This window comes from Gracilinanus agilis, chromosome 1 (genome assembly GCF_016433145.1).
Source record: "Gracilinanus agilis isolate LMUSP501 chromosome 1, AgileGrace, whole genome shotgun sequence".
Taxonomy (NCBI): Eukaryota; Metazoa; Chordata; class Mammalia; order Didelphimorphia; family Didelphidae; genus Gracilinanus; species Gracilinanus agilis.
The window spans coordinates 285,704,406-285,718,826 of record NC_058130.1 but is presented as its reverse complement, the minus strand read 5'-3'; the positions used below and the strand labels follow the sequence as shown (position 1 = coordinate 285,718,826).

Here is a 14,421-nt window from a genome sequence, read left to right as displayed (position 1 = left end):
GATCCTCCATAGAAGTAATATTTTTTCCCTATGATTCTCTCATTTCTTTTTGACCCTTTTGCATTTACCACCACTACTTTAGGAAAATCATTTTTAAATTGATGATGAATTGGAGAGGGGGGAGATTTGGGTAGGAAGACCAATTAGGAAGCCATCATAATAATCCAGGTGAGAGGCAGTGATGATTTTAACTGGGATAGAGACCGTGTAAAGGGAAATAAACGGACCAAATGGGAGAAATATTACAGAGGTAAAATGGGCAAGACTTGGCAACCGTTTGGTTATGGGAGCTAAGGGTGAGAAAAGAGTCAGAGAGATGATTCCAAGGTCACACAAGTGGGTGACTGAAAGCTCAACAGAAATAAGAATATCTCTAGAAGAAGGATTATTTATGAGTAAAGGTAATGAGTTCTGCTTTGTAGTTTAAAGTGAGTTTATCATATAAAGTTGAAAATGTAGAATAGGCAGTTGGTGATATAGGACTAGAACATGAGAGACTGGTGATTTGCTAGGATGATAACTGAACTCATGTTGTTGTTCATTAGTTTCAGTCATGCCTCACTTTTTGTGACCCCATTTAGAGTTTTCTTGGCAAAGAACAAGCAAGGAATAGTTTACCATTTCCTTCCCCAGCTCATTTTTTACAGATGAAAAAATGGTGGCAAATAGAGTTAAAGGAACTTGCCTAGGGGTCTGAGGCCAGATTTCAACTTAGGAAGATGAGTCTTCCTGACTCTAGCCCCAACACTATCTACTGTACCACCTAGTTGCCCATAGAAATTGAACCCATGGCAGCCAGTTAAGTCACTCAGAAAGGGTTAGAACAGCATGTCTTAGTAAATGTTTGACAGTTGGCTTTCCAAAGTGGGGGAAATCATATTTTTTTTTTAAAAACCCTTACCAAGGGTTTTTTCCAAGGTGCAGATGCTCATGCTGCTTAGTATAAGCTGGCTCCAGGACATCCCTGGTTTAGAAATAGGAGAGGAAAGAATCCTGAAGCCTTAGGATATGCCCCACAGTTAGAGAACTAGTGTAACAAATAAAAATTGGTCTGAAGACTCAGTACCAGTTATAAGCATTTATTAGTAAAGAGAGTGAGTTTGATAGAGATAGAGAGCGGTCTCAGCCTTTCTAACTTAAGGTAAGATCAGGTCTCATATTTCAGCCCAGCAAGATTCTTTCCATGCTTCACTGCTACATGCCAAGCACCAGCCTAGGGAGTCAGTCTATTCAAGAGCAGAAGTAAAGAAACCAGCCCCTTTGCCATTTAAACTCTTCTAGCTCCTCCTTCCATGCTGACATTGCATATTGATGCACATGCTGATGCCAGGGGACGCCATTAAAATATGGCATTACTCTGTGATACCCACCATTCTGTGGATATCTTCACACACTAGACATGGTAACAGATATAGCAAAGGAAGAACCAGATAGATGTACCTATAAATAGGTAGGAGAACCAAAAAAGCAGAATCATGAAAATTGAGGAGAATGACCATTCCAGTGTTAAATGCTGCAGAGTCAAGAAGCATTCAGAATGAAAAATAGCCACAGGCTTTTGTAAAAGGGAAAATTAGGGTTTTGGTTGGACTAAATATTTAAATGAATGGTCGCCACAGAATTGAATAAATATCAATTCTAAAATGATTTTAGTAATTTATTTATAAAATATAAGAAAGAGTGGAAGTAGAGGGATGAGAAGAAGGTAGGAGGTCTAGCTTAACACATTAAGTAATTTGCTCCGACCCCTGGCTCAACCCAGGCAGGGCTAATTAGTCCTCAGCCAGGAATGGCTCAGCCTTGGTCAAGGGCCAAGTGCTGAATGAAGCAAAAGCTTCAGTCACAAAGCCTCTCTTAAAAGGAGAGTTCCTTCAGAGAAATCCTCAAAGTAGTAGGAAGGGAAAGATTTAAGAACAGTCTCACCAAGGGCTCAGGTCCCCCAGCCCAGAGCTCCTCCAGGTCTAGTTCCAGGCTGAAGAGAAGAGCAGAACAGCCACTCGAGCTCCAGCTCCAGAAAACGAACAAGAACTGACTTATAGGAAGTTGTCACTCCCTTTTAAAGGCACTTCTTTTGTGGCACTTCCTATGCCTTCCTCTTAGTTTATGTGTCCATTCACAACAAACGCTTTGCTTAGGACTGCCTAGGGGCAGTCAGTCAATTCATATTCGTCACCCACTTTGCACATGTGGGTTACAGACTTCTCCACTTGTGAATTAAGTGGTGGTGTTCACACTTTTAGTGATAATACCTAAAAATGGGCAGGGTAGGTTTAATCTCATTATCACACCTTAATCATTAAGATACCAAGATTGGCAAATATGACCAAAAAGGAAAAATGATAAATGTCGGAGAGGATGTGGAAAAACTGGAACAGTAATGTAGTTTTGGTGGAACTGTGAACTGATATAACCATTCTGGAAAACAATCTGTAACCATGCCCAAAGGACCAAAAATATATGACCCAGCAATACCAATACTATTTCCCAGAGATCATAGTTAGGGGGAAAGGAATCTGGGTGCTCAAAAATACTTTTAGCAGCTATCTTTAGCAGAACTAGAAACTGAGGGGGATGGATGAACAAGTTGTGGTATATGGTTGTATTGGAATACTATTGTCCATAAGAAATGATGAACAAGATCAATTCAGAAAAGCCTGGAAAGACTTATATGAAGTGATACAAAGTAAAGTGAGCAGAACCTGGATAGATTTATAGTATATACAGTAACATATAAAATAATAGAAATATTATATAATGATCAGCTGTGAAGTACTAAACTATAAAAATAAGGTCCCAAGATAACCCCATAGAACTTAACATTAAAAAAATGCTATCCAAAGCCAAAGGAGGAACTGTTGAAATCTGATTGCAGATAAAAGCATCTTTCAATTTATTTCTTTCATGAATTTTTTATTTTATGTGTGATATGTCTCTTCTGTCATGGCATGGGGAATATGGAAAAATGTATGGCATGAAAGCACTGGTATAACCTATAATAAATCATTTATTGCCTGAGGGAGCTGACATGGGGGAGGGAAGGAGAGAATTTTAATTGCAAATTGTCAGAAAACAATTGAAAAAAAATTGTACATATAATTGAAAAAATAAAATAAAGTTCTTTTTTAAAAAAAATAATTAAGATATAATTGATAAATTTGGATAGAGCAATTTTAATTGAATATTACAGTGTGAGGCCAGAATTTAAGGAGTTCAGAGAAGAGGAAGTGCAGAGGTATCCAGTGTAAGCACCTTTTTCTGGATATTTGGCTTGGAAAGACAGAAAGATGAAAGGGTCCTAGACTATCCTAGTTATTTTTGCACACATCTTCTCGATATATATCTCCATTTCCTTCCTCTGAGTTATCATTAATGAATATATTGAATTTAAATAAATGCCTGACTTTCATTCTTTTGTTTCCTCCTCTTCCTGCTTAGCATATCAACAAAATGAAACTCAGATCAAGAATCACCTTGACAGGAGTGTGTGTACAAAACCTGAAAAGAAGAAGTCACAGTTGCAACAGCCCCTTCATCCTTCTTGGGAAGCAAGCCGGAAACGAAAAGAACAAATATCTAAAATCACAGTATTTCAAGGGAAAAAAATTACATTTGATGATGACTAGTACTTTCTTATGTGTGAATTTTTGCATTAGTTAAGCTTTCCCCTATTTTTTTGTCTTATCTGTTTGAGATAATAATTTTTACTTTTTATTTTTGAATATTTTTCTTCTGGATACTTTAAGGAGGCAAGGATTTTTAAATATTTATTTTGTTTTAATACCAATAGTTCTGTAATTAAGTTTGTGTATATATGGTGCACATCTGCTAACTAAATTACATTAAAAAATAAAAATTACTGTAATGATGCCTGTAAGAAAATTAAATATCATGTTCTTGAAAAGTCTTTGATTGTTAAAATTTTGTTGTTTTAATATTTAAAGATATTTTTACATTGTACTTTTTATCTTAGATTATACTGGTTTTATTTATCATGATCAGTGTTTCTTTCATCCGTGCAGTTGTATTTTGAAAGCAAGTATGAGGATATATTTACACGCACACACATATACATAAATTGGAAAATTAACATTTAAAAAAAGTCAAAACTAAAATTAATTTATTAATATTGCTAAAATTTATTGATAATATTAAATATTAGCACTACAAAATAATGGTTAATAAATGTATTTAAAATGAAATAAATGAAAATAAATTAAAAGTTAATCCTCATTAAAACTAGAAACAATGAAGTTGTTATAATCCATGTAATTAAAGTCTTAAAAATTAAATCTTATACTTTGAGGAAGTTAAAAATACAATTCATATTTTCATTTTCTTTGGTTCAGAGTTGAACTACAAATACTTTAGATAAACATTTGCAAACAAACAAAAAAATGCACAAGTTCATATAGCTAGTAAGTGTCTGAGGCCAGATATGAACTCAGAAATTTTCAAACTGGTCTATAGTAAAACAAATTTTAAAACAAAAATTCAATGTATATAACTATAGAGTCACATCTTCTTAGAAAATCATTTACTGAAAAAAATATAGGAAGTAAATTTTAGGGAAAAAGTTGAATAATTACTTCCACTTTCAATATGATGAAGGATGGACTCCTGAGATGATGACTCACTAAGAAAGGTATTATTATTGAAAATAAAGTTTTATTTAATAGGAAACCCCTGCCCCCAGAAAAATGCTTGTGGATGTTTTTTCTCCTCAGCTGGGAGAAATTAAAAGTTCTTGGTTAACTGAATAACAAACTTGATCAGTTCCGTATTTACTAAGAGTTTACACTGCAATAATGGCAGGAAAAGCTATCTGGTTAGCAGGAAATTCATGAGCTCCAAAAATTATTTCTACCTTTCATTGTGAACTTAAGGACTTAACTAAAAACTTAGGGTCTGTAGAAATGTTCCAGAAAATGGAAAGTCTAATGTGCTACATTCGTAGATATGTTACATAAACTGAAATACAAAAACATGAGATTAGAAAGACTATCAGAATGGTGGAGGATTAACATGAAAGGTATTTAGTATCTTGTGTTTATCTTGTCCCTTCCTCTCATCAGTCACCACTCACAAATCATCACCCCCCACACCCTTCCCTAACCTCCAAAAGGTCATTTTTTTTATGGATAATTTTTAAGTGTTAAGAGGAACCATTAGTTTGAGGTTTGGAATGCCAGAGATTTGAGGTTAAGGAGCATCTACTGTTCTCCAAAATATGATATTGTTTAGCAAAGATGCTATTCAATTAAATCTAAAGTGGCCACTCCCATATGTTTTGGTCTATGCTAGACCAAATATATATATATATATAGAGAGAGAGAGACTCTATAGCATTACCACTCCCTTTAGTTAATGTGCCTAAATTTAAAAGCATGAATAGCACTGGCCAGGAAGAAAGTTATTTACAGTCTTTTCTTGAATCCACAAGTATCATTTACAATTAGAATTATCTAACACCAAATTTGTACAGACCTGTAATGGATTTGGATTTCAGTCATATTTCTATGTCCAGTCTGTTCTCTAATACATTTAACAAAATAATAGACCTGCCTGTTTGGGTGGGCCTGTATGAGGGTAGTTGTAAAAGTTCTAATTTGGAACATAATATCAAAGCACTTTGCAATGGGTTCCAGTAACCATACATGAATACTCTGCTTTTTGGAACATTTATTCCTTTTCTAGGAAATCTTGTTTTGAGAAAAAGCCATCCTTTCTGTTTATGAAATAAAGTTTTGCTTTGTTGTTATTTTTTAGCAAAGATAGCCAAAACTTGTGTATGGAGAAGTACTGTTTATTGTTTCCAAACCCAACAATACCCATCCCCCCAAATAGTTTTTCCAAATTTAACAAGTAAAAAGAAATCGCTTAGTCTGTCTTTTAATAGCTATCATCAGTTCCATGAGTGACAAGTATCTTTTGTGTTTTATGCTATGAAGGCTGAAACTCTTAATACTTTTTTACTTGCATTTTTAATAAGTTTTATTAAGTATTCCTTCATATTGTTAGTATTTATCAAATGTAGAAAACTCTGGCAGAAAGATAAACTTAGAGTCGAATTGTGAAATGTATTTATACTGATATCTCTTTTAATTCTTTTAACTCTTTATACTGGTAGGACTTTTAAAACATGTATTAAATTAATTTCACATGCTTTTGCATCTTTTTTAAATTAATGTATTGAGAGGCATTAGCAAAGTCACAGTTCCCTTGAAACCCGTAGTTATGTGAATACATTTGCATAAAATGATTCATGTGTTATATATGACATTAATTTAAAAAAATATATGAGACATCATGGATAAGGAGTGAACTCTCGGAGATAGAATTGAGTGTGCTATCTCAGAATGAGCATTCAGCTTACCTCTCCCCCTCCCCAATTCTCAAGACAAAAACACCCAGTTAACACCCCTAGTTGAGAAAGGGACCTTTTGTTGGCTTAAGACTTTGGGACAGGCTTGAGGAGACTGATAAATGACAGAAAAATAAATAAACAACTCAGTTGCTCCCCTTACCTCACCTGAATCAGGTTAGAGGCACATGGGTTTTGGACTGAGCCCTGGCTCAGTGCTGTATTGTGCTTAATTTTTTCTCAAGAGTTAGCCTTGGAGTCAGGAAGATCCAGATTCTTGCTCTGCTTCTGATCTCTGCACACCCTAGATAATTCACTTGATGTCAAGGTTCATTCCATGAAATACTGCAAGTACACTAAAAATAACTTCCAAGCCATCCATTTAATATCTTCATTAATCATTGTACAAGATACTAATGTAGTGAGAGCAGATGATCAGAATAAAAAGAAACTACAGGGCTAAAAATTACTTAGTAGAGTTATTTGGTATTTGATAGCTCACTACTGAGTTAAGTTTGTCAATGAAAAAGTAAACTACAGTGAAAACTCGAGTTATCACAACCTGTGAAATTATGTTTGCTACAAATAGTTAAAATAGACTTTAAAATTCCAGCCTGCAGAAGACAAATATTGCATTATTGGCCTCCATTATCAGTTTGAAAGGTCAAAATCTCATGCAGATTCTTTAAGTTGTCATTAATATTCTATGATCTTAAATTTTGTTTTTATATTTATATTTGTATTTCCTAGAAATTGGTCTCCTATAGCTTATGTCCTAAAGCAGGGATATACCACTTGACCCAAGTTTCTCTCATCTCTCCCTATTGGCGATTCCTTATAAGTCAATCTCAGAATGAGTATATCATTTAGTCAATCTGGAGATTTTTAATACCCACTCCCAACCATGAAATATTCAATAAATTTCTTTTTAAATCTATTAATTTACATTTTATTCTCAACTTAAAATGCCAAAAAAAACATTTCCATATACAAAGAAAAACATAAGATTTGTCTAGAAAACTGAATCTCCATTTCATAACACTCACTTATTTTAAAGTATGTAAGCCCTGTATATAACTTTCAGAACTGTCCTGCCAATCTTCTTCCTTCTGAACTGTTCCCATATGAGCATTCTTAAAGATGTTTCAGGTGATTTTTTTTTATATCATTAATTGCTAACCCTTTCTACCTCAGCCCCATTAAAAAGCAAGGAAAAGGAAAAAAATATCTTGTAACAAGCATAATCAAGCAAAACAAGACTCTGCCATGGGCATGTCTATAAATGTATGTTTCCTCACCTTGTGTCCATTATTTCTCTCTCAGGAGTTGAATATCATACTCTAGCATAAGCTCTCTAAAACCATAGCTGGTCACTGCATTTAAAGTCACTTTTTTCCCTTAAGTTGTGTGAAGAGCCTGCTCTTCGCTTGGTTGGGTCTCTGGAGGTAGACGTGACGAAGAATGAAATGAAAATGAGCCAGAGTACAAGTCAAATTACAGAGGCTGTTCCTTCTCTCTCTCTCGTGCCATCTGCTGATTTTAATTTTTATACCCTCTTTTCTTTATGATCTCATACAGGTTTTTTTTCTTCCCATATATTCAAAATCACATATTAACTTTTGAAACATCACAAGATTGACATTTACCAAATATCTTACTGTGGTTAAACAAAGAAGCAAGCTTGTCAAAAATTATTCATTACAGGGTGGCTTAGTTTGAACTTATTCTTTTCAGCCATGCGTAAGGTACAAGTACATCAGTTCCTAGCTAAGCGTAATATTTAATTATATTTTAACTAATTATATTATGTACATAGTTATGTTATACTATTCATTCCCATCATCAATCAAGGAGATAGTTATGGTAGTTGATTACATCCAATAAGATACAATATCAGTCTGGTCCAATGTTTTGTTCCCATGGTGTTTTTTCTGTTATAGGATCACAAAGAATACAGTTCTGGTAGGGTGATTCTGTGCTAATTTGTCATTACCTTAATTTCCTTGTGTTTCACTGTTTCTATGGTCTGTAGGAGTTTGGGAACAAACTTAGGCCAGGTATTTTCTTGCTGGGAACTTTAGAAACTTGCATTAACTCACTAACTGCTGGTTTTTTGCTAGGCTGATTCTAAGGGAAATTTCTATACTCTAGGGGGTTGTACAGGGGTTATTTTTGGATAGTGGGTAGTCTATGGCTGTGATTGTTCTTGCCATGAACCTGTATTGTTTTTCTATGTCTCCTTGGAGCCAGATAAAGATATTGATTGCAATAATTTCAATACAAGTGAATGTCACTGTAAAAGGAGTCACATAGGGTAAACTGAGTGTGGAATTTCCATCCTCCTGACAACCTGCCATGCTGCATTGTCAGAGCTTGTGAATAGCCGTGCTAACCTTACAGCCTCGATGGCTTCCAGCAAAGTTGTTTTTCTTTACTCTGAGCATTTGTTTTCTTTGTGCAGTTTACTTAATTCTGCATCGGTTCATAGTACCCAAATTCTCTGAAATTATATACTTTTCTTTTGGTGTAATATTCCATCATATTCATAAACCACAATTTGTTCGCAGTTTGCTCAGTGGCCTAAGATGCAATCTGAAGGACCCCTGTTGTGTTATAGTTCTTTATTTTGCTTTCTCCTTGTATTCTTCCCTTCAGGTCCAGGAAATTTATTTTATTTGTGGCTATTCCCTGTCTGGCATTTTTTTTCCCTCTTAACCACTTCCCCTACCTCCATTCCAAATATATTTCTACAGCAGACTCTCTGTGTATGTCCATATTCAAATTTCATTCATTTCTGATAAGTGAGGTTCATCCAATATCCACTTTTTCCACTTCTTTATATGATTTTTTTTATCTTTATATGATTATACACTCTTATCACATATCTCTTGACCCTTATTTCAAAGTTCCTACTTAGCTCTGGTCTTTTTATTAGAAATATTTAAAAGTTATCTGAAGGTCCATCTTTTCCCCCCTTAGAATCATATTGTTTTTCAGGGTAAATTGTTCTTGGTTGTAAGACTAACTTTTGCCTTTTGTCACATTGCATTCCAGTATCTACTTTTGTTTACAATAGAAGCTGCTGGGTCTGTGGTCCTTTGGTACATTAATTGCTTTTTTCTAGATATCAGGTTTTTTTATTTTGACATTAAACTGTTGCATTTTGACTGATATGCCTAGGATTTTCCTTTACATGATTCTTTCAGTGAATTCTTTCTGTGTTCACTTTGGCTTCTGGTTCTAGCAAATCTGGGTGATTTTCATTTATGATTTTTTGAAATATGCAAATCTTTTTATTTTTGATGATCGTTTTCAAAGAGTTAAATGATTCTTAAATTATCTGCCCCTGACTTGTTTTATAATTTTTAATATCTGTTATCCTCTATTTTTTTAGTCTTGATTTTGTTTTAATATTTCCTATTTACATAGAGTCATTGATTTCTGTTTTGTCTCTTCTAGTTTTCAAGATTTTTCTTATTTGAATAATATTTGTTATTTTCTGTTCCAAGTTATTCTCATTGCAGTCCTTTCCTCCAGAGGTTACAATATTGAGATTTTGTTTCATATAGCAATCTTCAGGAAAAAAACATGTTATCATCAACCTCTCCAAAAAATACATGATGGATAAATCTTGCTTTGGGCACAGATACAACACACAGATGCATTTATGCATTTAATTAAAACATAGCAATGCTGGCAGAAAAAAAAAACACAACAAAACAACCTTTTTTTGTTCTGTTATTCTTTCTATTTATACTGTAGTTAGTGTATATTATTTTCTTAGTTTTGATTACTTAACTCTGCATCAGTTTATAAAGATCTTTCCATGCATCTCTATTTCATCATTTGCACCATTTCTTATAGCACAGTAGTATTCAATTATATTCATGTATCATAATTTGTTGAACCACTCTCCAGTATGGATATTTACTTTGTTTCCAATTCTTAGCTATCATTTTTTTAAAGTGCTGCTATAAATATTTTGAAGCATTTGAGGACTTTTTTCTTCCTTGAGATATAATAGAGTTTTTGATTCAAAGAATTTAAACATTTTAGACACTTTATTTCCATAATCAAATTGCTTCCCAAAATGGTCATACAATTTCACAGCTCCACCAATAATGTATCAGTATGCCTACATTCTCACAGTCCTTCTAACATAGACTTTCTATTTTTTGTCATTTTTACAAACATGCAGGGTATAAAGTGAAACCTCAGAGGTATTTTGATTTGTATTTCTCTTCGTGTTTTGCAGCAATTTTTCATGTAGCTTCAATACTTTTCAGTTCTTTAAACAATTGTTCATATTCTTTAGCCACTTATTTATTAGGGAATAACTATTAGTCTTATGTTTTTATTAATTGTTTATATATCTTGGATGATCAACTATTGTCAGAGAAACCTGATATGAAGATTTTTTCCCCATCTTACCTCTTTCCTTTTTACTCAAGATGCAGTAACTGAAATTCAAGTAATTAAAATTATTTTCTCTTTTGTAATTATGATCTCTTTCTCTTCTAACATTTTTATGGTATGATTTTTAATATTGAGGTCATATATCCATTTAGGATGTATTGTGGAGTGTGAGTTAAGCTTTTCATCTAAACCTAATATTTGCCAGACTACTTCATAGTTTTTCCAGCAGTTTTTATCAAATATGGAGTTTTCCTTTGGGTAACATGTTTTCTCAGAGTCCCCATTCTCATGATTTCCATTGATCTATCTCTATTTTTTAACCAATACCAAGTGGCTTTGATGGCCACTGCTTTACATTATAGGTCTGAAAGTGCTATATCCTTTGTCTATATTTCTTTTAATCATTTCCTTTAATATTTTAAATCTTTTGTTTTTCCAAATAATTTTTGTTATTTACTTTTATCAAGTTCTGTGGAATATCTTCTTGGTAATTTGACTGGTATAGCATTAAAACTATACATTAATTTTGATGGCAGTCATTTTTATTATATTGGCATGACCTAGCCATGAACACTGAATCAACCTTCAGCTATGTCGGTTGTTCTTTAATTCTTTAAGGAGTACTTTGTAAATTGAATCTATTCAAGTCTTTTGTGTGCTTTGGAATGTTGATCTCCAAATATATCATGCATTTTATGCTTATTTGAAGTGGATTTCCCTTGCTATTATTGCTTCTTGTGTTTTGTTGTTATGTAGAAATGCTATTGGTTTTTAAGGATTTATTTTGTAGCTTTCAGCTTTTCTATAAGGATAAGTGATAAGGGATAGGAAAAAATGCATAGAACTTTGGGTTTACCTAGGAAGTCAACTCTTTGACTTTGGGTAAGGACTCAGTATATCTGTGAGTCCTGCCTCCTCAGCACTTTAAAGACAATCTGTGATATTTAGGTAGTCAGATAGTTTGGGGGTCTAGATAAGATTAGGGAGCGAATAAGGAGGTCTTGAGAAGACAAGAAGAGCAACCCTGTAAGAAGGGATGTAGATTGGTGGGAGGAGTTAGAGCTATATAGATTTAGGACCTTATCTACCATTTCCCTAACCTCAATAAACTTATTTTTTTCTATAATTGCAAGGGGTTGTGCTTACTGGTCCTGGGAAAGTCCCTAGTTGGATTTTTCTATCACCAACTCATCTAGGTCATTCCCAATAAATCTTATCTCCTTTTGGAGGTATATTTCTCTTTCACCTCTAATGGTCCCTATTAGTATATTTGCTGATTCACTGGAGATTTCCAGGTAAACTATGATATCAGCAGGTCAACTATGATATCAGCAGAGATAGCTTTAATTCCTCTTTACCTATATTTACACCTTTCTCTTATCTGATAGCTATTGCTAGTATTTCCAGATCTATATCAAATGATAATCAAGAGAGTGGGCATCATTCCTTCACTCCTTTATTGGAAAAGGTTTTAATGTATCCCCATTACATAGGATACTGGGTTTTGGTTTTAGATAGAAGCTTTTTTATAATATTTTTTATTTTTTTATTTTTTAAACCCTTACCTTCTGTCTTGGAGCCAATACATAGTATTGGCTCCAAGGCAGAAGAATGGTAAGGGTAGGCAATAGGAGTCAAGTGACTTGCCCAGGATCACACAGCTGAGAAGTGTCTGAGGCCAGATTTGAACCTAGGACCTCCCGTCTCTAGGCCTGGTATAATGTTTTTTAAAAGTTCTCTTTGCCTATAGTTTGTAGGATTTTTAGTATAAAAGTGTTATACTTTGTGAAAAACTTTTTCTCCATCTATTGAGATAGTCCTGTGATTTTGGATATTTTGGTTTTTTAATTGATTCATTATGTTGCATGTTTTCCTAATTTTGAACCATTTTTGCATCTAAATCCCACTTGATCATAATGAATCCTTTCTTGGAATCATTGTAATTTCTTTGATAGGATTTTGTTTAAAATGTTTGAGTCACAAAGTGCTTTAAAAGACTGTCTGCCTTTTGATCCAGCCATACCACTGCTGGGATTATACCCCAAATAGATAATAAGGAAAAAAACTTGTACAAAAAATATTTATAGCTGTGCTCTTTGTAGTGGCAAAAAAATTGGAAAATAAAGGGATGCCCTTCGATTGGAGAATGGCTGAACAAATTGTGGTATCTGTTGGTGATGGAATACTATTCTGCTATAATAATGAACTGGAGGAATTCCATGTGAACTAGAAAGATCTCCAGGAATTGATGCAGAGTGAAAGAGAACCATATACACAGACATGAATACACTGTGGCACAAACGAATGTAATGGACTTCTCTACTAGCAGCAGTGCAATGATCCAGGACAATTCTGAGGGGCTTATCAGAAAGAATGCTATCCACATCCAGAGAAAGAGCTGTGGGAGTAGAAACAGAAGAAAAACAACTGCTTGATCACATGGGTCCATAGGGACATGACTGGGAATGTAGACTAAGTGATCACCCTAATGCAAATATTAATAATATGGAAATAGGTCTTGGAGGGGAGGAGAGGGAAAGAAAATGAATCATGTAACCATGGAAAAATATTCTAAATCAACTAATTAAGTAAAAATTTTCAAAAATAAAATGTTTGACTCAATATTCATTAATGATATTTGGCTGGACTTTTTCTGCATTTTATCTTTTCCTTGTTTAAGAATCAGGTTTATCTTCATCTTATAAAAGGATTCTAAGAATAATTTGTGGTGTATGGGTACTAACTGTTCTTTAAAACTTTGCTAGAATTTGACAACTTTGTTTTATTGAACCCCCAAACTTGCCTTTGTCCCTTGAAAACTTGCCTTCAAGGAAGTCCCATACTGACCCTTGACTTAGATTGAACAATAAACCTTAAAATACTAAATGATCTCAACTTAGATAGAATTAGTAGATATAATCAAATCTTAAGTACCCTTTTATCTTAGAAGTTTCTCCCATATTATCTAGCCATCTCCCAGATAGTCCAGCTACTAGCTGGAATCCTCCTTCCCTTGTCTCCATTATAAGCTAATTAATTGTCCTTTATTTCTCCAGAGTTTATATAAGACCTCAAGTTCTTCAGCTCATTGGAAAATCCCCTTTTGAGGTGCTTTTTCCAGAGACATTGTTTCCAGAGTCCCAGAGCTTGGCTCTGGGTATCTTGTACACGACTTTAGGTAGGGTCAATTAGAGCAATGTCTTCCTTGTGTTGGTTAAAGACTTATTCTTATTAACTATTTTGGTTCTGTGTTTTTCAAGGTTGACAAATTCTTTTGTGAATCCATCAGATCCACAGTTTTGTTTTCCTCTTTGATAGCTCCTTTAGAGCTAGGTCTATTTTCTTTTCTGATATCTATCTGGCCATCTGATATTTGGGGTATTATATTTTTTAAAAAGAATTCCTCTATTTTGTGTTCTCAGTGTTGTTCTGATTATTCTTTTGTATTATTTCTGGTTTTGCTGTTTTGTTGCTCATTTGCTATTTTATTAATTAGATTTTTCTGCTCTTTAATCAAATCAAAAGGTTTATCAACTATTATGTCTTCAAAAAACAGCTTTTACACATTGGTCAAACACATGTTCTACATTTAACAAGTTGGAGAAATAAATGGCCTATTCCAAGTACCAACACATTTCGGATCT

At 33.9% G+C, this 14,421-nt stretch overlaps 1 protein-coding gene across 1 annotated transcript in view; it reads left to right on the top strand.

Moving 5' to 3' along the window:
• The window catches only part of SRFBP1 (serum response factor binding protein 1), a 119,810-nt gene extending 115,955 nt beyond the window's left edge, over positions 1-3,855 (top strand). Inside the window, exon 8 of the mRNA XM_044662203.1 lies at positions 3,436-3,855. Within this exon, the coding sequence (XP_044518138.1) occupies positions 3,436-3,623 (188 nt within the window). The 3' untranslated portion in view covers positions 3,624-3,855. The remainder of the gene's footprint in view (positions 1-3,435) is intronic.
• Positions 3,856-14,421: the final 10,566 nt, after the last annotated feature.